At 53.8% G+C, this 22,398-nt stretch overlaps 4 protein-coding genes and 1 long non-coding RNA gene across 6 annotated transcripts; 2 read left to right on the top strand and 3 right to left on the bottom strand.

Moving 5' to 3' along the window:
* The first annotated feature begins 300 nt into the window (after nucleotides 1-300).
* Nucleotides 301-6,997, top strand: DIPK1B (divergent protein kinase domain 1B). 2 transcript variants are annotated; one of them, XM_082775384.1, is made up of 5 exons: nucleotides 301-472; nucleotides 2,917-3,051; nucleotides 4,964-5,071; nucleotides 5,257-5,433; nucleotides 5,722-6,997. In XM_082775384.1, the coding sequence occupies exons 1-5, from the start codon at nucleotides 410-412 to the stop codon at nucleotides 6,532-6,534; spliced, it is 1,296 nt and encodes a 431-aa protein (XP_082631510.1). In that variant the 5' UTR covers nucleotides 301-409; the 3' UTR covers nucleotides 6,535-6,997. The 2 variants fall into 2 exon arrangements, with proteins under 2 accessions (XP_082631510.1, XP_082631511.1); XM_082775385.1 differs by lacking the exon at nucleotides 2,917-3,051 and having other exon boundaries at nucleotides 302-472.
* A 2,120-nt stretch (nucleotides 6,998-9,117) lies between these two features.
* On the bottom strand, nucleotides 9,118-14,636 carry LOC309885400. The gene is made up of 6 exons (XR_014318790.1): nucleotides 14,501-14,636; nucleotides 14,136-14,202; nucleotides 13,356-13,424; nucleotides 12,661-12,707; nucleotides 11,719-11,771; nucleotides 9,118-9,504 (listed from the first exon to the last, which is right to left on the bottom strand). It is a non-coding gene; the product is annotated as an uncharacterized lncRNA (long non-coding RNA).
* A 1,134-nt stretch (nucleotides 14,637-15,770) lies between these two features.
* On the bottom strand, nucleotides 15,771-17,488 carry MRPS2 (mitochondrial ribosomal protein S2). Its single transcript, XM_082775761.1, has 4 exons — nucleotides 17,451-17,488; nucleotides 17,251-17,331; nucleotides 17,012-17,141; nucleotides 15,771-16,670 (listed from the first exon to the last, which is right to left on the bottom strand). Exons 1-4 carry the CDS (start codon nucleotides 17,476-17,478, stop codon nucleotides 16,127-16,129), a joined length of 783 nt encoding a protein of 260 aa, XP_082631887.1. The 5' UTR covers nucleotides 17,479-17,488; the 3' UTR covers nucleotides 15,771-16,126.
* A 106-nt stretch (nucleotides 17,489-17,594) lies between these two features.
* Nucleotides 17,595-18,842, top strand: PIERCE1 (piercer of microtubule wall 1). The gene is made up of 3 exons (XM_082775595.1): nucleotides 17,595-17,692; nucleotides 17,776-17,848; nucleotides 18,401-18,842. Exons 1-3 carry the CDS (start codon nucleotides 17,622-17,624, stop codon nucleotides 18,584-18,586), a joined length of 330 nt encoding a protein of 109 aa, XP_082631721.1. The 5' UTR covers nucleotides 17,595-17,621; the 3' UTR covers nucleotides 18,587-18,842.
* A 592-nt stretch (nucleotides 18,843-19,434) lies between these two features.
* Nucleotides 19,435-21,770, bottom strand: SWI5 (SWI5 homologous recombination repair protein; the record flags this gene model as incomplete). The annotated part of the gene is made up of 5 exons (XM_082775910.1): nucleotides 19,435-20,152; nucleotides 20,564-20,658; nucleotides 21,167-21,288; nucleotides 21,505-21,553; nucleotides 21,643-21,770. The coding sequence occupies 5 exons, from the start codon at nucleotides 21,768-21,770 to the stop codon at nucleotides 20,088-20,090; spliced, it is 459 nt and encodes a 152-aa protein (XP_082632036.1). The 3' UTR covers nucleotides 19,435-20,087.
* Between the last annotated feature and the right edge of the window lie 628 nt (nucleotides 21,771-22,398).

The raw sequence follows: 22,398 nt of genomic DNA, 5'->3' as shown, positions 1-22,398 counted from the left end.
GGACCCCCGGGGGCGGCTGAAGGGGGGGCCGGGCTGATGCTGCCCGCTGCGGGGCCGGGCTCAGCCGTGCCGTACCGAGCCGTACCGAGCCGTACCGTGCCATACCGAGCCATACCAAGCCATACCGTGCCGGGTCTCAGCCCCCCGCCTCCCCGAGCTGCTGCGGAGCTGCGTGCGCCGCCCCGCGCCGAGCCGGGCGGAGCCGCGCCGAGCCGAGCCGGGCCGGGCCGAGCCGTGCCAAGCCGGCTGCGCTGCGGAGGGCAGAGCGGGCGGCTCGGCTCGGCCCCCCTCATCCCCCCCCAAACCCGCTTCCCCTCCGCTTTTTCCTCCCGGTGGCCGGAGGAGAGGAGGGGGCCGCGGTCTCCCCGGCCATGCCCCCCGGTGCTTGAGGCCCGCGGCCGCCCGCAGCATGCGGAGGATCCGGCGGCTGGTGCACCTGGTGCTGTTCTGCCCCCTCTCCAAGGGCCTGCAGGTACAGCACGGGGATGAGCAGGGCTCGGGGGGACGGAGCCCGAGCCCGGGGGGACGGGAGGGGAGGGATGGAGGGGGTGAGCACGGCGCTGGGGGGGATGCTCGGAGGTGCCCGTGCCCGCATCCCGGCACCGGCAGCGCACAAAGGGGAGCAGGGAGCGGGGGGCGCTGCTGGCAGCGGGATGGGGACCGGCACTAAGGGACAAGGGGGTGGCATCGGGACACCCGGAGCGGCATCGGGATGTGGGGTCCGGGGAGCGGCACCGAGGGGGTTGCATAACCCGCGGCTCTGTGGGGTGAGATGCTCCGCCAGGCAGCCCCAGCCATCTGGCCGTCCTTCCTTCCAGCCGTCCGTCCGTCTGTCCGTCAGGCAGCCCCATCCATCCTTCCTTCCATCCATCCATCCATCCATCCATCCATCCATCCATCCATCCATCCATCCGTCCGTCCATCCGTCCATCCATCCGCCCACCCACCCCGCATAAATAACCGAGCCGGCCAACGCAGCAGTTGTAGCAGCACAGCCGACTCCTTCCCCTCGCTTTATTTCTGTTCCTTCTTCTTTATTAATTAATGAATTAATTAATTTTCCCCATCCTCAGCCACTGGCAGGAGCGCCCCAGCCGTGATGGGGCCGGGTGTTCCCCCTGCAGCGATGGGATGGGAAAGGTCCCAGAGCAGTGGGGTTATCCCTGAGGAATAGGGAAGGGGGCAGAGGATGCTGGCAGGGGTGGGAGCAGAACCGAGAGCCCTCGGGGAGGGGGTTGTGTGGCCAAGGGGGGCATTTTGGGGGCTGGCACTAGCCGAGAGCCGGCTGTCACCTTCCCAAGCCCTGCAGCCTGAGCAGCGGCTGCGTGGAGCCGTGCCAGCGGGCAGGGGCCGGGCACTGGGACTGCCAGGGGTGGCCAAGCCCATGGTGTCAGAGCTGTGCTGCTCCGTCTGGTTTGCCTTTCAAGGCAGCTCTGGCCCCAAATCACTTCTACGCCTTCTGGAGTTGCCCTAAATCTAAACACAGAGGCTCAAGCAAGCGGAGGGCAGCGGCCGCTGGTTTGTGCTCCCGGCCCAGGCGGCAGGCAGGGAGCCCCGGGCCTTGAGCCTCAGCCCCCACAGGAACTGTAACATCAGCCACGAATGCAAAATGTTGCCCAAACCCCATGGAACTTCCCGTTGCAAAACATCCCAAACCTTCCTGCTGCCTTCCACCCTCTGAGGGGCGATGTGCCATGCTCAGGTTTCAGTCCCGACCTCCCTCCTGCCTGGGAAAGTGATGGGTTCTTGGTCTGAGGAAGCCAACGGGGATATTTGGGCTGTTCCAGGGCTTTATCACCCCAAAATGGGGGAAGTCCATCAACAGGTCCCTTTGCTGAGGGTTTTGTGGGTCACACCCCTGCTGCTGGGCAGTTTCGGGGGGTCTCCTAGGCCCCAGGGACTCGTCTGACTGCAGCCACCAGAGCTGCCCTCAGCCCCTGGGTGCAGCCCTGTAGGAAAACGCCGCCGTCCTTTATGTTTGCCAAGTCCTCACTGTGGCTGGGTTCTCTTCTGACAGGCGTTAATTAGCGGAGCACTTGCTCGACAGGCAAAAAGGGCACCACGGGCCGGCTCACACTTGGGTATTGCCAATTAACCGTGCAAGGTGTCGTGATCTCGTCTCACACCCGGGCGGTTTCACGCTCCCGTTCACCCCGGCTGCACTGCTGGCTGCAGCCTGGCACAGGAGCAAGGCAGTGGATGTGCTAGGAGGTGTTTTGGAGCTGGGAGCAGTTTTGGAGGACAGGATCTGGACGTTTGGAGGACAGGGTCAGGACGCGGAGCCCTGCAGGCTGTAGCGGTGCAAGCAGAGCTTGGAGGCAGCCACCAGCCAAGAGCTCTGTTGGCCTGGCACGAAGCAGGGACTTTGCACAGACCCCAGGAGAAATGGGGTCAGTCCCCTGCCCTGAGGAGCCACCAGGGACAGCACCATGGGTGCTGTACGGGCCACCAAACGGAGGGCAGCAGTGCTGCTGCAGGGTCAGACGGGAAGAGTCAAAGCCAGGAGGACAAAGTCATGCTGCAAGCCTCTGTTTCGTTAGCACAGGGCATCACCCAGGCACTTACAGGTTCGTTACCCAGGTGGGAGGACAAGCAGGGTCCCCGTGGGCAGGAGGGGGCCGCTCACTGCCCTGGCAGCGACCCTTTGCAGAGGGCAGCGGCTCCCGGGCGCACGGACGCATGGCAGGAGGCTCCTCTCAGCACTGTAATCTCCCTGCTCGTAGGGAATTTTAAGTGACCTACTTGCAGCAGGAGTTGCATAATAGGCTGCTGAATATACATAAAAATGCTGAAGGTTTCATCGGCGCTTAGATTGGTTTGTGGGGAAAAGTTGGGGCTCGGCCTGCACCCGGGTTGGGTGGCACCGATGGGCGCCCGCAGCCGCCGACCTTCCCCCGCGCTTTCTTTCCCTTCCAGAGTCGCCTGCCGGGCATCAAGGTGAAATATCTGCTGGTGGTGTGGCTGGGCATCTTCGTGGGCAGCTGGGTGGCCTACATGCACTACTCCTCCTACTCCGAGCTCTGCCGCGGCCACGTCTGCCGGATGATAATTGTGAGTGCCCGCAGCAGCACCGGGCACGGGGGTCCCGCTGCGGGGAGCCGGGGGGAGCTGGGGAGCTGCTGGCTGGAGCAGGGATGGGAGTGGGATGGGATGGGGGAGGTCGTAGGAAGGAGGGAGGATGGGGAAAGGGAGCTCGGTGCCATGCTCTGCGCCATCGTGCCCAAATGCCGTGCCAAAGAGCTCTCCTGGCAGCTGCTCCCCCAGCTCCATCCCCGGCGGCACAGCGAGCTTTGTGGGCTGGGGAGGTGACCTTCTCCTGCCAGGGCGGTGGCAGAAGCTTTTAATGGGATGTTAGGAGGGAAGCAAGCCAGGCTCTGGCAGGTTGATGCCTGCGAGGGGAAGCTGCAGTGAGGGGGGAGCTGCAGGCAGGCAGAGCATCGCGCCGGGGTGCTCTGCAGAAGGAAAAAGGGAGCAGGCAGGCTGTGGGTGCACCTCTGTAACTGCTGTGCCCTACAGAAAGCAGCAGCCCACATGTAGGGGAGACCCTGTGTGGGTTCTTGGCTCAGCTGGGGCTGGTGGGGAGCTGGTGGCCAAGTGGGGACCCCCCGGGGTCCGCTTCGGGTGTCCCGTGGCAGGGCTGCAGGTCCCAGCGAGGAGCAGGACGCCGAGGCTCTGGCTGCAAACGCCTCGTTCATCAATCCTTCAGCAGCGAAGGGAGGCAGGAATTGCCATAACAACAGCAACGATCGTTTAATTTGATTTTCTGCATGACTCTGACCACGGGGTCTCGGGTGCTAATTCCCGCTCTGAGCTTGGGATTTCAGACACCGTGTCCAGCCGTGGCCCGTGTGAGCAGGTCCATGGGTTAATTCCCATCCACGCTAAAAAAAAAGGGAAAAAAAAAGGAAAAAAGATGCTGTGAATTTCTGCAGCTCCTGTTTGCAGCCCCGAGGCTGTTGAGCCCTCGCTGCTGACTGCAGAGCTGCAGCCTCTCCTGCCTGCGGCTCGCCGACCGAGCTGCCCTGCGCGTGGATCACAGCCACCGTCTGGCCCTGGCCCTGCCGCCGCCTGGATCGGGGCCAGCCCATCTCACAGCACGGGCTGCTGCTCCCTGAGAGCATCCTGAGCCCCTGCAGCCTCGTCCTCCCCCAGCCCCAGCCCTGCTGGGTTTGCAGCAGCAAATCCCCTCCAGCAGCACCTCGCCGACAGCAGCTAGGATTTGACCCGGCGATCCGCAGAGCCTGCTTGCTGGAGCCAGGAAGCCAAAAACCTCCTTTCCCCAGTTTCCCCAGGACAGGACAGCCCCTTGGATTGCTCCCTGCCTGCGGGGAGCAGCCGGTGTCAGCCCAGCCTCGTTTTTGCAGAGGCACCAAACCCTCCCCAAAGGGTCCTTCCTGCAACTGCTGCGGGTTTTGCAGGGGCTCAGCCCCAGGTGCCCCCACACACCCAGCTCACGTATCCCCCGTTAAAAGCCTTGCTCTGGGGCCAGCAGGACTCCTTCGGTGTCAAAAGTGAGAAGATTTTGGGTGGGATTTCTTCGGGAGGCACAGAGCAGGGAGGCCGGGGGGCACTGCAAGGGGCTGGACTCAGAGCAACGAGCACTGCAGCTCCCTGACAAACCCACGCTGTCGTTCATCGGTGAGGGGCATTTTACCTCCTCAGCCTTGCCACCCCCTGGGCTGTGAGGGTGTTAGGGGGGAAACTGAGGCACGGAGCCATGCCAGCACCCGCTCTGCGGTGTCCCAACACAGCCTGGGGGGGACGATGTGGCCCCTGGCACCGCATCCTGGTGCTGAACCCAAGGCTGGGGTGATGCTGGGCTGGAAATGAAAACTGGAAAAACCCCAGCTTCTGTATTTGGGATGCCCCAGGTCTCACGGGACACCCCCTTGGTTCCGAGGTGGATGGGGGAGCTGCACTGCACAGCCCCTGCTGAGCTCCTCTCTCTGCCTTCCCTCCCCAGTGCGACCAGTACAAGAAGGGAATCATTTCTGGCTCCACGTGCAAAGAGCTGTGCGAGGAGCACAGCCTCCTCTTCCAGCGCTGCCTCTCCTCCTCTCCCACCCAGCAGGTAGGTCTCTGCCCTGCACCTGGGGCCACCGAGCGGCTGGGGGTGGGTGCAAGTGCCAAAAAACAGGACCTGGGGGGTGTCCTCCTCCACCCAGCCACGCTTCTGCTCCTTGCCCATCACCGTTCCCCGTCAGGGTCTGGCTGCTGCTTTCCTCCTGCCTTTTTCTCCCCTCTCCTGTGCTGCAGGTTTACAGCGGGCTGTGGAAGGAGAAGGAGGTGATCATCAAATGTGGCATCGAAGAGGCCCTGAAGGCAGACAGCAACCCGGCCTCGGTGCCCAGGAGGGATGTGGTGCTCTTTGACAAACCCACTCGGGGCACATCGATGGACGAGTTCAAAGAAATGCTCCTGAACTTCCTGAAGGTGAGCCAGGGTCCCTGCGGAGCCTGCCTCCTTCCACTTGCTGCATGGAGGGCTGGAGGAGCTGAGAAATCCCCTCACCCCCACAAGGGAATTGCTATTTGCAATATTTCAGTGTCACAGCCCTGGAGGAGGCTGTACCAGGGGTGCCACCAGGAGTGCCTGAGCCCCGAGCTCGTCCTCTCCCAAGCCTGGGCGCTCAGCTCTGCCCTTCCCCAGCTCAGACTCACAATACTGAAGCTGAACGCAGAGCTGCATGGCTCTGATGACAATTCTCTCGTTCTCTTGCAGTCCAACCTAGGAGACCAGCCCTCTCTGGCAGCCTTGGTGAGCCAAATCATCACCATGGCCGACGTGAACCAGGACGGGAAGGTGTCCTTGGCGGAGGCCAAATCCATCTGGGCGCTGCTGCAGCTCAACGAGTTTCTCCTCCTGCTCTCCTTGCACGAGAAGGAGCACACGGCCAAGCTGCTGGGGCACTGCGGGGACCTCTACGTCACGGAGAAGATCCCTCACAGCTCCCTGTACGGGACGGACGTGCCACGTTTCCTTCAGCCCCTGCTGCCTGCGGCCGTGCAGCGCGTCCTCCATCAGTGGGTGGCTCCGGCCTGGCCCCGGCGCGCCAAGATCTCCATCGGGCTGCTGGAGTTTGTGGAGGAGATCTTCCACGGGACCTACGGCAACTTCTACATCTGCGAGACCAGCGTCAGCAACGTGGGCTACAACGAGAAGTACGACTTCAAGATGGTCAACCTGCGGAAGGTGGCGACGGAGATGGCCATCAGGGGGTTCCTGAAGGGCCGCCACTGCGAGCAGAACGTGGACTGCACCTACGGGAAGGACTGCACGGCCACCTGCGACAAGCTCCTGAAGCAGTGCAAAGGCGACGTGGTGCAGCCCAACCTGGCCAAGGTGTGCGGGCTGCTGCAGGACTACCTGCTGTACGGGGCCCCGCCGGAGCTGAAGGACGAGCTGCAGAAGCAGCTCCGAACTTGCATGACCCTCAGCGGCCTGGCCAGCCAGATGGAAGTGCACCACTCCCTCGTGCTCAACAACCTCAAGACCTTGCTTTGGAAGAAGATCTCCAACACCAAATATTCCTAACGGAGGGGTGGGGAGGGGGAAGCACAGCCCTGGGGTTTAGATTTCGGATTTGAGATCTCGGAGCAAAGCCCAGCCAAGGGTCAAGGGCCTGCTTCTCCATCCTCTTCTCCCCCGCAGGAAGCAACCCGCGCTCTCCGCCCAGAGTTCAGCGTAGCTGCAGCCCCGTCGCCTTCATGGAAAAAACAAATCCCGACGTCCACCACCATGGAGCCAGTCTGCAAGAGCATGCTGCGGAGCTGGGGGACCAGGAGCTGGGCTGAGGAACGGGTTTGGGGGGGAAGAACGACGACACAGGAGGAGAGAAGGGAGCGGAGCCCAGCTGGGTGCCTCTCACTGTTCCTTGATTAAGAGGAAAGCAGTGCCGAAAGCCGAGAATGAATCATTCATGCTGTACTTGTCGCATCTTATTTTGATGAACATCTCTGATGTAAATAAATAGCTTTTCTGTGAATCACGCCAGTACATCAATAGTGCAACAGCAGCCCTTTGAGCACCAGCTTGCTTGCGAGCTAAAAAGGCGAAAAAGGTAGATTTTTCCTATTCAGAAGCATCTCCCTAAGTATCTGAGTCAGCTACCATGAGATCCAGCTGCAACTTAGGCAGCGGATAAGCTGTCTTTTCCAGGGCAGAGAACCCTGGCAATTGTTTCGCTGCTTTTTTAAGTGCCTGACCCCATGACAGTGATGCAAGGGCTTGCGTGGGGCTCTCCACCCAGCTGCTTCTGCCTGTGGGCCCAAAGTGGCTGCCGGGAAGCCCAGGCCATTCCCCAGCGTGCCAGGTTTTGGGGCATGTAAGGCCAGGACAGCTTAAAGGGAACGTAAGGGCTACCCCGTGCTCAGTTTGGACCAGCTACCACTAATTTGTCCTTCGTTACTGCCCACCATCCTCAGCCACCTGTGCAAGGATGAGGCAACCTTTCCCTTTAATCCTCTAAGCCAGGCTTGCACTGCAGAGGTTAAAGATTAATGCCAGAATAATCCAGTGCTTCTCCCATCATCAGAATGAATTTGCAGAGAATCTTTTCGGCGGCGACCGTTTGTTTGTCTGTGCAAATAGCACCAGCTCTCTTCGCCACAGGCTGTTTCCTTTAAACACTCGGCTTTATACAATCAAGGGTAGCGAGGAAGAGTTTCTGTGAGCCACCCTGAGCCCGCTCTGCTCCCAGGATAATCGTATCGCTGCCGCTGGAGCACATATGCTGGTGCTCTTGCCAACAATTGCTCAGTGAAGTGGAGCGTCTATCTGAAGTACAATCATCGAAGGAAAAAAATACATCTGGCAGTATATACAGCCCGCGAAGGCAACGGGTAACGTCACGGCTGCAAATTTATGAGCCCTTTGGAGGAGAGATATCAGTATTTCCTTCTATTAGTTCCATAGGATCATCATTACCTCTCACTGTTATTTATGGAGGAAATGTTTCAGTGTCAACAGTGCTCTAAATCTAGCGCAGAGCCAGCCGAGCTTGCTCCCTGCAGAGGAGTCGGCTTCGCAGCATAATTCATCTGGGGTAAGGTTGAGCATTTGTAAGGTTTCTTCACTTGAAGGGTTGCGAGCTCCTCAGCCCACTGGAGGTGCCCTTAATTCAATATCAACATCACACAGCGAGGACTCCACCTCCAGGCACCGCACCAAGCACAGGTACAGGTCCCTGCACAGCACAGAGCCTTTGGGGGAAGGCAAGGACTGGAACCCTTTTACTGAGGCTCCACCGAGCTACCCCAGCTCCTCATCTATTGTCCTGTATTCCCATGGCAACTAGCTCCACTGACAGATTAATTTTCTTCTGCCATTAGGAAAAGAAACCTAACAACCATGCCAAATCCTCTCATTTTCAGGACAGCCGTTTTTCACCCTCCCATCTGTTTGAAATCTTAAAAGTAAGTTTGGTCCTGATAAATGGCACTCCCACGACACTTCATCCCCACTGCTCCCTTCCCCAAAAGGCGCATTAGATAAAGCAGCAGGTAAAACAAATGCATTCTGTACTTATCCACATCATCCCAAGCATCAGAACCTCTTTATGCATTTATGATGAGTTGTTCAGGAGAAAGACAGCCCGTGTATTTAAGAGGACTAGCTAAGACACTTCATTCAAATAAAGACTTTTGACAAAAATATCACATTACCATGTTATTCATCTGCAAACCCCAGGAACAGGGCTGGACACTCATTATGACACAGACCCCAAGAACCCAGTTTTGTTCATCACTAATACAACACACAAGTGTTTCCAAACAACTGATTATTGCTTGCAAGTTATGGTACAATGTGAAGTATGACTAAAGGCAAAGCTATTTTACCCTCGTAAAGCCTCCTTCCAACTTCCCACAGCAGTTGGAAAAGGAGGAAGAGCTGGAACAGTGAAAGGCTGACAAATGGATCTCAACAGATGCTGCTGCTTGAGCAGCACGGTAGATTTAGGACTGCTAGAAGAGAAACTTGCTTAACTCAGTCCTATGTTTCATTCTTCAAGGTTGAAAAAATATTAGTTCTCATCTGCACAGGTAAGTCCTAAATCACAATAGTTTACGGTATTACTTTGGGTTGTACTATTACACAAGCATAATTCAGACTTGTAGGTAGCATTTTTATAGTAGTTTTATTTTAAGCCTCTTCAACCATATGGAGAAAACACATCAAGACAACAGTGCTTCAAAACATGGGCGTGAATATTTTCACATTGCGTGCAAGCCAAGATCACTGGCAGAAATTGAAGCCTACAGCTTTTAAGGCTCTTCATCAAGAGTACATGAAAAGGACACTTGGAGCTATACATTTGAGTTCACACTTTACAGCAAACATTCAGAGCTACATTTAAGCAGCACTGCATGAGCTTTCACTGGCTGTAGTTTGCTTGAACCATATAAGAAAAGATGAAGCTTTAGGAATCTTCAAATGCAGACACTTCTAAACCATTTCTTCTGCTGTAGCCAGGTTTGTGAGCAATTTTAAAATTCAAGGCATGATCTGCAAATAAAAAAAATGCCCAAGATGTTAGACAAGAACTTCAAATACAGCCAGCAAAAGTTAGCAATAAATGTTAATCCTAAAAAGGTAACTAATCCATACCATTCAGACTCCTGCTCTTCACTATGGTGTAGTATCTAAGCTCAAAAATTATAGAATCATAGAATCATAGAATATCCTGAGTTGGAAGGGACCCTTAAGGATCATCAAGTCCAACTCTTGACACCGCACAGGTCTACCCAAAAGTTCAGACCATGTGCCTAAGTTCACAGTCCAATCTCTTCTTAAATTCAGACAGGCTCGGTGCAGTGACCACTTCCCTGGGGAGCCTGTTCCAGTGTGCAACCACCCTCTCTGTGAAGAACCCCCTCCTGACGTCCAGCCTAAATAAAATAAAATAAAATCCAGCCTAAATAAAAATAAAATAAATTTTTTTTTTAAAAAAATTTTTTTTTTTTATACTTCAATCCAGAAAAAAACACACATGAACTCTGCAATTCACTGGCTGAAACCACTGCAGTCAGTGGAAGCTGAGCGCCTGAAAACTTGCATGGATCAGACCTAAAGCAGTGACAGAAGGCACTACTAAATTAGACTTTAGGAGGTTCTGTGCCACTGCATCAGGAAGGTTTTGAAGCACTTTGGTTGCCTTCAGCTCCCTAAAACTCAAAGGGGAGCTTGCCAACCCCAGTGCAGAGGCAAGCTATTAATAATGCAAAGGAAGAAAAGCTGGGCTTCTTCCAGTGCTCAAAGCCATGAAACAGTTATAAGCAGTGATGGTAATATACTTTTTTTTTTTTTTTTTTAAATCAGAACCACTTTGATACAAAATATTGATCTTTTCCAAAGCCAAAAGCTAGGTAATTCTTTCGATAAAGAAATACTCATAGCCCAGGATTGCTGCTCAGTCTTGGGAAGATGGTTAGCAGCAAATGCCATTGGGAAAATTTTAATAGATGTTCTTTCTATGCCTCACAGTAAAGGTCTAAAGAGAGCCTCATTAGGTACTCGCTACCCCTACAGGACCCTTGATGTGAGTGAAGTCTAATGAAAAAAATCCATTACGTATTTCAGCGTTAGAAGAAGTCAGGAAATTTAAATGGAAGAGTCGCATCTTAAGGCATGCCTCCCTGCATACCCATATCCCCAACAACCTTATTAGCATTCTTTTCCAACACCACTGCTGGTAGGCAGTGACTTTTCCCAATTAAATGGCTCATTTTGCAGCCAGCAGCTACCCGCTTGGTTAATGGCACCTTTGGCCCTCATAATGCCCATTTAATGAGGACATTTTCCAACATTTAGCACTGCCAGATTTTGTCAAGCTATTAGTCACTGCAAAGCCTCAAGAGTTTCACAAAGCTACATGTAGCCAAAGCTTCTCTCACTTCCAGCATGCTAACATACAAACACAGCAGAAAACAAGTAAAAAGTTGCATTGTTCCCAATGATATTTTTGCTTTTTGTCTAATATGTTACCAGTTAGACCACCATAAACAAGGAAGCTGCGTCCTGTCTCAGGAAGTACTCTCTTCTACATTTACTGAAAGGCATTGTAATCTTTTTATTTCTACAGAACATCTAAGACATCAACTTTTGCACTTGCAGATTTGTGACATTTTTTCCAGTAGCGTTGTGTCAGATTGCAGCAGGAGATCCTGTTTTGATCATTTCTGACACTTTACAACACAGAGCATGTTCTCAGCAAAGTGTCTTTGATTAAACAGCACTTCACTGTACAGACTCTTACAAGAAGTGCTGTGCTTTACTGCTGTTACTTCTGTAACATTTATTAACATCAGTAATCTGAAATTGCATAGCTCTTATCTGTGCCAATGACAAAGTAATTTTCATCTGTTGAACTTCTGGTTTCTCGAATACCTAAAAAAAAGATTTCTACAGGAATACCTCCCCCAACCAACTCTTACATGCACAACCACTTTTTTTTTTTTTTTGTCTAAGTTCACGTGCATGAGCTTAATTCCAAAGCATTCCACCTACAGTATAGGTTTCTCAGAAAAAAATAGTGAAAACCCTGAATTTTAAATGCACACTTCTGGAAAGATCTTAACGTGCCACCTTGAGCAAGTTTTTGATTTGCACATGTCCTGTCAGAAGACAGAGGGACAAGATGTACCAACCCAAAACACCTACCCTGACGCTGCTTTAGTAACACACTGATGTTTGTGTATGTTTCCAAGAGATAATACTTACCTTCAATATTTGATGCAAACTGCAGAACAACTCAGACCCGTTCTCAAATGCAACTGTAAGAAGAAAAAACATCTTAGGTTGCTTTGGTGAGTTAAAAAAACAAAAACAAGTGTGATTTTATAGCCACACTTCAGAAGATTGCCAAAGGTGCTGATTGCATCTTTTGGTCAAGCTGATTAGCACCCTTGCTAGTCAAGAAGTTGTTGGCTGAGAGTTCAACAAATGTTAGGGGAAGGTTACCATTTTCTCCATATCCTGAATCCACACCCAACTGCTTCTAGACCATGCCAATACTTTGAAAACAAACTCAAGTGCCTGCTTCCCTCATCTACTCCACTCCCAGGTAGAGTGGATTCTCAATATCCACATGCTAAAACCCTGCAAAACTTAAGAGCTGCATTATGTTGCCATCCTCCCTTTCCAGATGGAACAGACATCAAAGCAAGGATGTCTCACAGGCCACAAAGGACTGTGTTCAAGGCAAAAATAGAACTCAAGGATAGAGCTGTCACTTCTGTTTGTCCTTGAAAATAAATAAATAAATAAATAGCAAAAGGACCTTCCTCCCCGATGTGATTAAAACTGACATCATTCTAACTACCTTTCCAAGGAAATTTGCTCCATCTTCCGCTGATTCTCTCTCGAGAGGTACACATGTGAACAATGTCAAGTTAAAATCTGAGCAGTTGCAAGTTTCAGGCACAGGAAGCCCATTCATCTCCGCCCCCTAATGATATTAAGATGTCATGACATCAAACTCTCCAAGGAGTCAGGACTATTAGAATAAATACTGGAGTTGGCCATCTCTTCATGCCAATAAAAGACATGATATGCAAGAAACACGAATTAGCTTTCAACACAGAACATGTTAGCAAAATTTAAGTTCAGTTCTAGCCAAAACCAAAATTCAGTTGCTTTTTATCACAGATTCCAAAGCCTTACCTTTTTTCCGTGGAAGTGTCTTCTCAAACAACTGCCTTCAGAATTTCCTATTAAAGAAAAGATGGTAATTAGATTCATAGCAAAAGAGATCAAAAGCAAGAAAAATGGATGTAAGCCACAAGTTAAACGACTCTAAGGAATTTTAAAGAAGCAGTAGCTAACTTGGAATTCAGGCTCAGTGTTCTCCCTCTGCCTCATTCTTAGACAATGCAGCAGAAAAAAGCAGCCTGGAAAGAAAAATACTCTTTGCAGCCCGGTATTTCCATGGAAGCAGAGGAAGACACCAAGGAAGCTACTGAATTTTCAAGACTGCAGCTCAGCATAATGAGCACACAGGACTGCTGACATTTGGTAGCAGATAAGTCAGTCACATCTCTCATCTGCTACACAAACAAGGTGCTTATTGACAATGACTGTCACACCAACAGATAGGACTAGCTTCTGTACCCTGTCCCTACACAACTGTCCAAACTGCAAGATTTAAGATTAACATTAAAAAAGAGCCAGCTAGAAAGAAGTGTCAGGCTGCTCGCCATTTCTGAGTGCTCACAGGTTTCAGAGCACTAGCAAAGACATCGCCTTTTCCTTTCTGCCACCTAATGACACAAACATGGCACTACAGCCACATCTGCAACACGACTGGGGCAGGGCATGGAGCCTCTCAAGCACATGAACTTCCATCTGCAACTGCTCACCTCAGGTCTTGGAGAAGACCTCCCATCTTGGATAAGACCTCCTTGGTCTGCCACTTCACACACCTTTCTCTGGAAAAGGAGAAAATACACAAAGAATTTATGATAGCAATTTAGGCATGCTTCAAAGCCTGGTTATATGGTTATTTTCACTAAGAAATTGAAAGGCCCAGCAAAAGAAAGGAACTAGAGAACTAAATGCATAGTGCGGGCGTATTTTAGACAGCATTAGGGTTGGGGCTGCCAGCATGCAACCCCCAAGACTTGCACATTTAATACAGCACATACAGAACAGCTTTCTATTATAATACATAGAGCTCTCACACTTCAGGCAATTAGAAAAAACAACAAAAACAGGAGAGATTTAGTTTCTCAGAAGCCTCCTAATGTAACCAGCCTATCTGCAGTGTCAGGCTATCAATCACTCGAGTGCTCACGGGTTTCAGAACAAGCGAGCGTAGAACATAGCCTGTCTCTCTCTGCCACCTAATGACGCGGAGGTGCCACAGCAGCCACCTTCGCAACGCCTGTGGCAGGAAGCAATTTCATAAAAAAACAAGCACACAAAGACTGAAGGGCTGTATTATGGGTATTTATAACAACAAGATTCTATTACTTCCTCCAGAAGTTGTATTAGAAAGGTTATTTGGTGCAGATAGTGACACTAAATGTAGCTCAGCACTTATATAAGTTTATGAGGTGCCTGAAACTCGTTTGCCAGCAGCAACCAGCTTTTCCTCACAGCTTAGGATCTGGAGAGGCCTCGTGTTCAGCGTTACTTACCCTTGGTGTTTCATGCCGAAAGATCTTCCTCATGCTGAAAAATCTCGCTCATTTCACCCTCTGCCTTCTGCAAGAGAAAAGGAAGAGGAATAAAAAACGAGGAAGAATGTGATGCTTTGTTAATTACACAACAAGCTTCTCTCTGAGCTATACCACTTCACAGCATCTCAGGAAAAAAGGATTAAAACCAAAAAAATGTAACTTGCTAAGCAGATTCCCTTACAATTAATCGAATTAATTTTCGAATCTTTAGCGTTTAAATGCCGAGGAGGCCACAGGCCTGATTTCCCCCCCCCCCAGCACACCCCGGCCACGCTCCCTGTCCCCCTCTGGTGCCCCCCTAACCCTCCACGGCGGCTCCCGACCTTCATCTCCCGGCTCCTTCCTCCTCCTCCTCTTCCTCCCGCCCGGGCCCCCTCAGCGCCCATCCGCGGGGCCCCGTGGCGGAGCTGAGGCGCCTCTGCAGCTCGGTGCCGGCTCCCAGCACCATGGCGGGGTCTCCCCGGAGCCCCCTCATCCCTGCCCGGCCCCGTTCCCTCTCCTCTCCCCGCTCCCCGCTCCGAAAGGCCGGGCCCGTGCCCGCCTCCCGCTTATAAAGGGCGGGCGGCGGGGACGCCCCGTGAGGGACGCGGCCGCCCCCTGCCGGGCCGGAGGGCGAGAGGCGGCCCCTAAAGGACACGGGGAGATGGAGGCACGGGCTGTAGGGCTGGAAAAGGCCTCCAGGATCTGCTGGTCCTGCCACCAGTACCACCACTGAGCCATGTCCCCAAGCACCGCGTTCAACCTCTCCTTGAACACCCTCAGGGACGGTGACTCCACCACCTCCCTGGGCAACCCGTCCTGACACCTGACTACTCTTTCTGAGGAGAAATGTCTCCTCATTTCCCACCTGAACCTCTCCTGGCACAACCTGAGGCCATTCCCTCTGGTCCTGTCACTGGTTATCTGTGAGAAGAGGCTGCCCCCAGCTCCCCACAGCTTGCAGAGAGCAGTACATCTCCAGAAGGAAGGCAGGAGAGCACAGGAAAACTACATGCTTAGTTTAGCTTTCTCCACTCCTCACAAATGGTCACGTATTTTTAAAGTTTGGCACTATAAAAAGGAAAAAGAATTCATAAAAAAACACCTGAGTGGGAGAAAAGCATGTTTAGGTAATTATACAAATTAACCTCCGCTTTGGGTAGGTGAAAGAGCTACAAATTGTCACCTTCTTCTGGAAAGAGAGATAAGAGGCATCCGAAAGGTCGGGTTCCCACTCAGCAGGGTCACAAAATCAGCTTTATTGCTGTCGTTGCTCTCATGGGGACACTGGGACACCTTCCCCAGGGGCTCTTCCCCTCCCTGTGCCTGACGCCCATGCTGTGGGGCTGCCCTAAGGCCTCCATAGAGGCACAGGGCATGTTAGGGGTTGGGTTTCCCTTTTCTTTGGGAAAAAGGGAAACCTTTTATTTCTTTTCATCAGCCTGTTGTGGTGGATGCTCGACCCCAAGGGGCCCGGCATCCCCGTGATGCACAGGCCAGCCTTGCACAGCCCCCTGCCCCCTGAGGGTCCCCAGGATGGAGCGCCAGCAGCCCATTTTTCCCCCTCATCTTGTGAGCATGAATGTTTGCCAGAGATTTCCCCACCATCACATGTAACAGGAAGAAAGAAAAACCTTTATTTGTCACACAAAGAGGTGCACGATACGCGTGGTTTTATGCCAGACCGTTAGCTCGGGAACAGGACGGCCTCAGGACAGAGGTGCCTCCTTGCAACAGGGCCAAACAAGGACAGAGCTGAGACTGGCCCTGCTCCATCTCCCCTAGGAACGCTCCAGCCAAACTATTTCTGAGCTGGAGACATCCCTCAGCACGGCTCTGCTGAAAGCTGGTGCTCTGGGTGCAGGACCAAAGCAATGCTGTGGGTGCAGCACCCATGGGAGCAGAGCAGGACACCCATTTCCAGCTGCTGGGCACAGTCACGTCTGTCCCTCAGCCAACATGAAGTGGCTCTAATTGTCTTCTTCTTTGCTCTGGAGCTTGTGGAAGACCTCCCTCTGCTTCCTGTAGTCCTTTGCACGAATGATGGTCATCTTGAAGAGCTTGCAGTAGAGCTCCATGGCGCTGGGGCTGTCGTCGTTCCCGGGGATGGGGTAGGTGATGAGGCAGGGGTTACAGTTCGTGTCCACCACCCCCACCGTGGGGATGTTCATCTTGGCGGCATCCCGGATGGCCACGTGGGGCTCGAAGACGTTGTTGAGGCTGCTGAGGAAGATTATGAGGTCGGGCAGGCGGACGCCGGACCCGAATTGGATGTGGGCGTTGGTGAGCAGGCCGCCCTGCCAGTAGCGCGTGTGCGCGTACTCCCCGCACTCCCTTGCCGTGCTCTCGACCAGGTGGCAGAACTGGCGGTTGCGGCTGATGAAGAGGATGATGCCCTTGCGGTAGGCGATGTGGGCGGTGAAGTTGAGGGCCAGCTGGAGATGATCCATCGTCTGGTCCAAGTCGATGATGTCCTGATCCAGGCGGCAGCCGAAGATGTAGGGCTCCATGAACCTGCGGGGGCAGAGGGCGGGCGACACGCGGGGCCGTGGGGCTACATCGAGCAGAAATTCCTGGCCCCACACCCCAACTCCCGGCCGACACCAGGGCTGCTCTCTGCATCCATCCGTGTCTGTCCCCCCTGGGTGCAGAGGGGCTGTGGGTCTGACACCTTGCTCAGCTCGGGGTCCCTGCGCTTTTGTAGGGCACGAAACGGGGAAATGGATGGAAGCGGGGGGCTGTGTGAGCTGCCCCAACCCCTGCCTGGCTCAATGCCACCTCCAAAGGCTTGTGTAGACTGCGGACATGCTCCTGATGTGAACAAGTGCCGGATGACGAAGACGGGCAGCACTCACCTATGCCGACAGCCCTTTTTGTGCCCCAGGTGCACCCGGGCGTTGAAGAGATCCTTCATGGAGAAGAGCTCCTTCACGTTGAAGAAGTCGGGGTGGGCGAGAGGCTCGCTCAGCAGCCCGTCACCCGCAGCTGTGACAAGGACAAAAACCCCAACCATCGCTCCCAACCTCCCGAGCTGGCAGGGGCAGGAGCAAAGCCCCGGGGCAGGGGGAAGGGGCCGGGGCTCGGCAGCACTCACCGGGACCGGGGGACCGGGCGGCTGGGACCGGGGCTGGGACCGGCACCGGGGCCGGGAGGCTGCTGTAGAGCCGGGGGGCGGCTGCGGGGAGAGAAAGACAGCGGTCATACTGCCGGGCACGGCTCGGTTTAGCCCGGTTTAGCTCAGTTTAGCCCAGTTTAGCCCAGTTTAGCTCGGTTTAGCACTGCCCGAGTCCTCACCTGCCCGCAGGATCCGCGGCAGCGCCATGATCCGAGCCCGTGGGAGGAAGAGGAAGAGGAGCGGAGCCTTCCGCTTCCACCGCCCCACGACCCCCCCGTGCTGCTGCCCCCCTCCGGTCCCTCCCGGTCCCCCCAGGTCCCTCCGGTCCCCCCAGCTCCCCCCCGGTCCCCATGTCCCGTCCGGATGCCCCGGGAGTCCCCGGCTCCCGGTACCCGGTACCCCCGCACCCCGCCGGCTCCCGGTGAGCGCAGCCCCGGCTCCCCCCGGCCCCAAACCCTCCCCGGTTCCCCCCCGTTTTGATGCTCTGTGTCCTCCCCCCCGCAGGCAGCAGCACCCCCTGTACCGGACCAGCAACCAGGCTTACGGCAGCAGAGCCCCCACGGTGCACGAGGTGCCGGTAGGTGCCAGCCCGAGCCGTTCCCCAGGGTCCCGGTGACTCCAACGGGTCCCGGCCACCCCCTTGGGGCTCCTGGGGGGCTTTTTGCCACCGTCCCAAGGCAGAGGGGCACGGACATAAGAAATGGTGCCCTGCTACGACTCGGGAAGCCCCCCCCAGTTCACAAAGCCCCCCAGTTTGGTAGAAGGGAGAGCTGGTGCTGGCACGCTGAGCTGGAGCATCCCAAGGGTCTGTGGTTAATGACACCACGCTGCCAGTTCTGGGTTCATTTTCTTCCTAGGTCCACGTCCTCCATAAAAGCTTCCACACCAAGGCAGAGCAAACCTCCCTCCTGCCCCAAAGCCACCAGGCTAGGAGGTTTTGGTGGCCACATCTCAGAGATGGCATCCAGCAGCTCTGAGCCATCTCAGACCCCCATCCCATGACAATAAACTCCTTGAGGTGCCTTGAGATGAAGAACCCTTACAGCTTTGTCCAGACTTGTGCAAACTGCAGGTGCTGCTGGTGTTGGCGTGTAAATCATCTCCTTTCTCCCGTTTCTCCTTCCCACAGACCACCTTGCATGTCACCTCACACGCGTTTTCGAACACTCTGGCGCAGTGCGGCATGTACAGGGACAACGGGCTCAACACCTACCTGGAGAAGAGCCACGTCACCGGCCCAGACAACTTCATCACCCCCTATGACACCCTCAACTTCCACCCCAGCTACAACGCCAGCGGGCCGTCGCACTGTTAGAGCTGCAGCACCAGCAGCTACAATGCCAAGCCACTTCAATTTAGTGCTGGCTGCATAGGTAAAAATAAATATTCCCCCCGCAAAAAAACAAGCAGGCAAACAACAGCACCGACCTTACCCTAAATCTGTTGTCACAGCAGAAATGTAGGCTGTGCGCAGGGAAGTAAGTGTGTAAGCAAGCTGTATGACATCCACGGTGTTGAGAGAGTCCTAATCTAGTGTTTTGGAGCTCTTGTCTTAATAAAGAAGCACATGCCCTAGACTCTTCCCATTCTTCTGGCTCTCCATGCACTGCAACTAGCAGCCAAGGCAGCCGTGGAGCACAGCTGCCGCCACGTGGCACGTTCCTGTGCCTGCTGCAGACTCACCAAGGACAGTTTGCTCTTCGCTGGCTGGGTTTGTGTGCGCTCATCCATCGTGGACAACGGATGGAGATCAGGACACCTTCCACTGACGGCTGGCTTGTGCTGACTGAAGCGTAAACCATCCCTGCAGAAGCGTGAGCGTCAGAGCTGGCAGAACGCTGGCACGGCTACAGCTGCACCAGCGCTCCTAGAACTGCACCAAGTAGCCAAATTTAGGCCATACAGTCACCCTCAGTCCTAGCACCTGACATTGAAACATTCACGCTCTCAACACAATTTTGCATTTTAGGACACTGCTCGCTTTCAGTGACTCTGCATTTAGAAGTGAGCTAAGGGAATTCTGCCCCCACCCATTACTGTCAGGCTGCCTCCACTAAGTGTCCCCAAACAAGATCTGAATAATAGATCTCAAAGTTGTCTTAGAACACATTTTCAGGATTTGTTCCCCAGTTCATTTCATGCTTTCCAGGCTTTTAAAGTGAATTGCTGAGAGATGTGAGAGCTGCTTTATTCAGATTGGGTAGTTCAATACAACTTCACATTTTACTGTAGAAAGGATACAAAATTCTCTAGATACCTGAGCAGTTAAGTACAAAAATATAAAACACTCAAACTTCTCCAGATCCAATCCTCAAAAGCAAAACAAAACCAAACAACTTCAACCCTCTGCTCTCCCCATTTCTGAGGGTTTCTCTTTTCCTTCAAAGCAGCCATTACATTGCACATTCGTATGCCCTCACTTCCTCCATCCATTCAGCAGCTCTTCCACCTGCAGATTAGCATATCCAAATTGACCCTGGATGCTGAAGAGAGGTAAAGACTCAATGGGAACAGTCTTTGCACCAACTTTGAATTACATTTCCAATAAAAAAAATAAAAATAGTGGTGATCAGGTAGCATACAAAACCGAATTTATCCAGAAGTCCACATCTCCAGCGCCCCTTCCCACAAGCAGGAACCAGCTGAGAGATTAATAATTTGGCATTCCAAAGCCTCTTAGAACAAGGCTGTTAACAGCACTCCTAGAAGTTTACACACACATCTGAGACAACCTCGTGCTGGTTCTGAACAGGAATGACAGCACAAAATGGGCCAGTAACAGTCATTGCAGCATACGGCAGTCTTCAGGTTTGGTGCTAGTCACTGAGCTCCAGATCATATTCAGGGTACAGCTGCTTTGTAGTAACCCCTCGGATAACAGCTAGAAAAGAAATAAATACCGTTGATTTCATTAAACAAAGAGCAAGTCATAGAACCTCCCATAGCTAAGAAACCAAAGATTTTGCAGCTATGCCCCCTGCTTGCCCCACTACTTTTTTTCTTTAAAGCGTATGAATAACAAAGCCAACAGAAATTAGCAAGATGTACCAAATTTCAGTAATCCATACATGGACTAAAATACCTCTAAATGCCAAATTTCTTATATTCTAAGTTCTAATTTGAATCAGTTCTAAGAACATTCCAATAAAATAACAAGAGTAGCATTTGTGCTTGCACAAGCACTTTTTTAATATAAGCCTAAAATTGAAGAATCTTTAACACAAGCTCTGCCTTCACGCACTTATATAAAAAGACTTCGTAAGGAGCTCTTCAGCAGCCTTTCCTTCCTTACCCAGCTTGCCCAGCAGCATCTGACCAGCATCTTTAATATCGTTATACTCATGGAGCAGAGCGATGTGTTTCTCCAACTCCTCCAGGCTGTAGCCTCTGCAACAAAACCAGAAAAATCAAAAATGACACAGAGGGATTGCTGCTGCTGCATGGTAAGCACTTTATACATAGAAAGAGTGCACATTGCTCCAAGAAGGAAAAACAAAGGAAGGTTATCCAGGACTAGATGTGGCAGGCCATACAAGGCACGATCAGTTTTAAGCCTCACATGAACAAGCACTTCTGGTGGCGTGACATCCCATAGTACCACGACAATTAAAACTATTCATTTCCAACATACACTTAATTCCCTCAGCAAGATCCGAGGTAAAGTTAAAGTTTCCTTAACCAAGCTCTAAGTAGGATTTGTTCTCCTTTACCAAACGAACCGCAAAGGATCCTCTGTTGTCTTTAACAGTCCTGCAATTCAAACCAATGCTGTAACCAACCCTGAGCACCACCGGGACAAGAACAGCACCGCCACAGACCCCTTCAGCTCTAATTACCGGACCACAGCACGCTTTAAACCCAAAACAGCAGAGACATCGCGCTCCCGAGGACATACTCAGCCATCAGCTGGGCAATCTCCTGGTCCAGAGCGAGCTCCTTCTGCCGCAGCTCCTCGATCTCACGGCGCAGGGCTTCTCCGGTGGCCTCGGGAGGGCGGCAGGAGGCTGGGGCCGGGACCTGGGGGCACACACAGGGACAGACAGACGGACAGAGCCACGGACAGACACGTTACAGCACCCACCGACTGCTCCCGAGGGGCTGGGACCGAGCACCCCCCGAATACCGGCGGGGCGGCCGCTCCCGGGGCGTTCCGGGCTCCCTGAGGTGCCGGCCTGCCCCGGGCGGGGCCGGCAGCGCCCACCCACAGGCCGCGGCCCGGCCTCGGGCACTCACCGGGGACTTGAAGCCGCCGCCGCCGCTCCTCCGGGGGCCGCCGAGGGGCCTGCAAAGCAAATGGCGGCTGTCAAGGCCGGGTGGGAAAGGAGAAAGGGGGGGAAGGGGGGGAAGGGGGCGGCGGGGCCCGGCTCCTACCGACGGGCCTGAGGCGCGCAGCGCCCCGAGCCCTGCGGGAGCCCCTCCGCCAGGGCGGCCGCTGCCCGCCAATACCACAGGAGCCGCGGGGGGCGCTGGGAGTTGTAGGCGGCCCCCGCGCGGGGCATGCTGGGGCGGGTAGTTCTCGGCGCCTTGAGGGCTGACAGGGCCTGGGTCGAGAATAAACGTATTTGTGTGTAATTAGAGGTGGTGTTTGGGTGGTATAATAAATGTATCTGTGTGTAATTAAAGGTGGTGTTTAGGTGGTATAATAAACGTATCTGTGTGTAATTAAAGGCAGTGCTTAGGTGGCACAATGATGTATCTGTGTGTGAGTAGAGGTGGCGTTTAGGTGAGGCACAGCGTAATTATCCCAATTAACACCGGCACCCAGCGCTTCCAGAAGCGCCTCAAAGCCCCTCAGCCGCCCCCAGCCTGCTGCTGTGGCAGCCTGAGGGCTCTCAGCAGGAGCTCTGGGGGCCGTGGTGAGGGAGCAGCCAGCACCCCGCCACCGTCATCGCCAACCAGACCCCGCAGCGCCCCTCAGAGCACCCCTGGGTGCTCCCCTGGGGACACCAAGCAGCTGGGGCCGAGCCGAAGCGAGGAACGGGGCTGGAACCGATGGGTTTGAGCCCCTGAGCTGTGCCTGGAGCTGACGGGCTCGGCACCCCGAGCCGTGCCTGGCCACCCCCGCTGCCAGCAGTTGCAGGAGGGGGGTGCCCGGTCCGTAGGCTCCGGGACGGGCTGGTCCCCAGC

The sequence above is a fragment of the Aythya marila genome (genome assembly GCF_965140915.1).
Source record: "Aythya marila genome assembly, chromosome: 19".
In the NCBI taxonomy this organism is placed as follows: domain Eukaryota; kingdom Metazoa; phylum Chordata; class Aves; order Anseriformes; family Anatidae; genus Aythya; species Aythya marila.
Note: the sequence above shows the minus strand (reverse complement) of the source record. Positions and strands in the feature narration are given on the sequence as shown.

Excerpts from the sequence above, each read along its gene's own strand:
- DIPK1B (XM_082775384.1), top strand. The coding sequence starts at position 410 with ATGCGGAGGATCCGGCGGCTGGTGCACCTGGTGCTGTTCTGCCCCCTC. Across the intron at positions 3,052-4,963 it reads ACGTCTGCCGGATGATAATT|TGCGACCAGTACAAGAAGGG; the intron begins GTGAGTGCCCGC and ends TTCCCTCCCCAG. Across the intron at positions 5,072-5,256 it reads CCTCCTCTCCCACCCAGCAG|GTTTACAGCGGGCTGTGGAA; the intron begins GTAGGTCTCTGC and ends CCTGTGCTGCAG.
- MRPS2 (XM_082775761.1), bottom strand. The coding sequence starts at position 17,478 with ATGGCGCTGCCGCGGATCCTGCGGGCAG. Across the intron at positions 17,332-17,450 it reads GCCGCGGATCCTGCGGGCAG|CCGCCCCCCGGCTCTACAGC; the intron begins GTGAGGACTCGG and ends CTCTCCCCGCAG. Across the intron at positions 17,142-17,250 it reads CGCCCGGTCCCCCGGTCCCG|CTGCGGGTGACGGGCTGCTG; the intron begins GTGAGTGCTGCC and ends TCCTTGTCACAG.
- PIERCE1 (XM_082775595.1), top strand. The coding sequence starts at position 17,622 with ATGTCCCGTCCGGATGCCCCGGGAGTCCCCGGCTCCCGGTACCCGGTA. Across the intron at positions 17,693-17,775 it reads CCGCACCCCGCCGGCTCCCG|GCAGCAGCACCCCCTGTACC; the intron begins GTGAGCGCAGCC and ends TCCCCCCCGCAG. Across the intron at positions 17,849-18,400 it reads CCACGGTGCACGAGGTGCCG|ACCACCTTGCATGTCACCTC; the intron begins GTAGGTGCCAGC and ends TCCTTCCCACAG.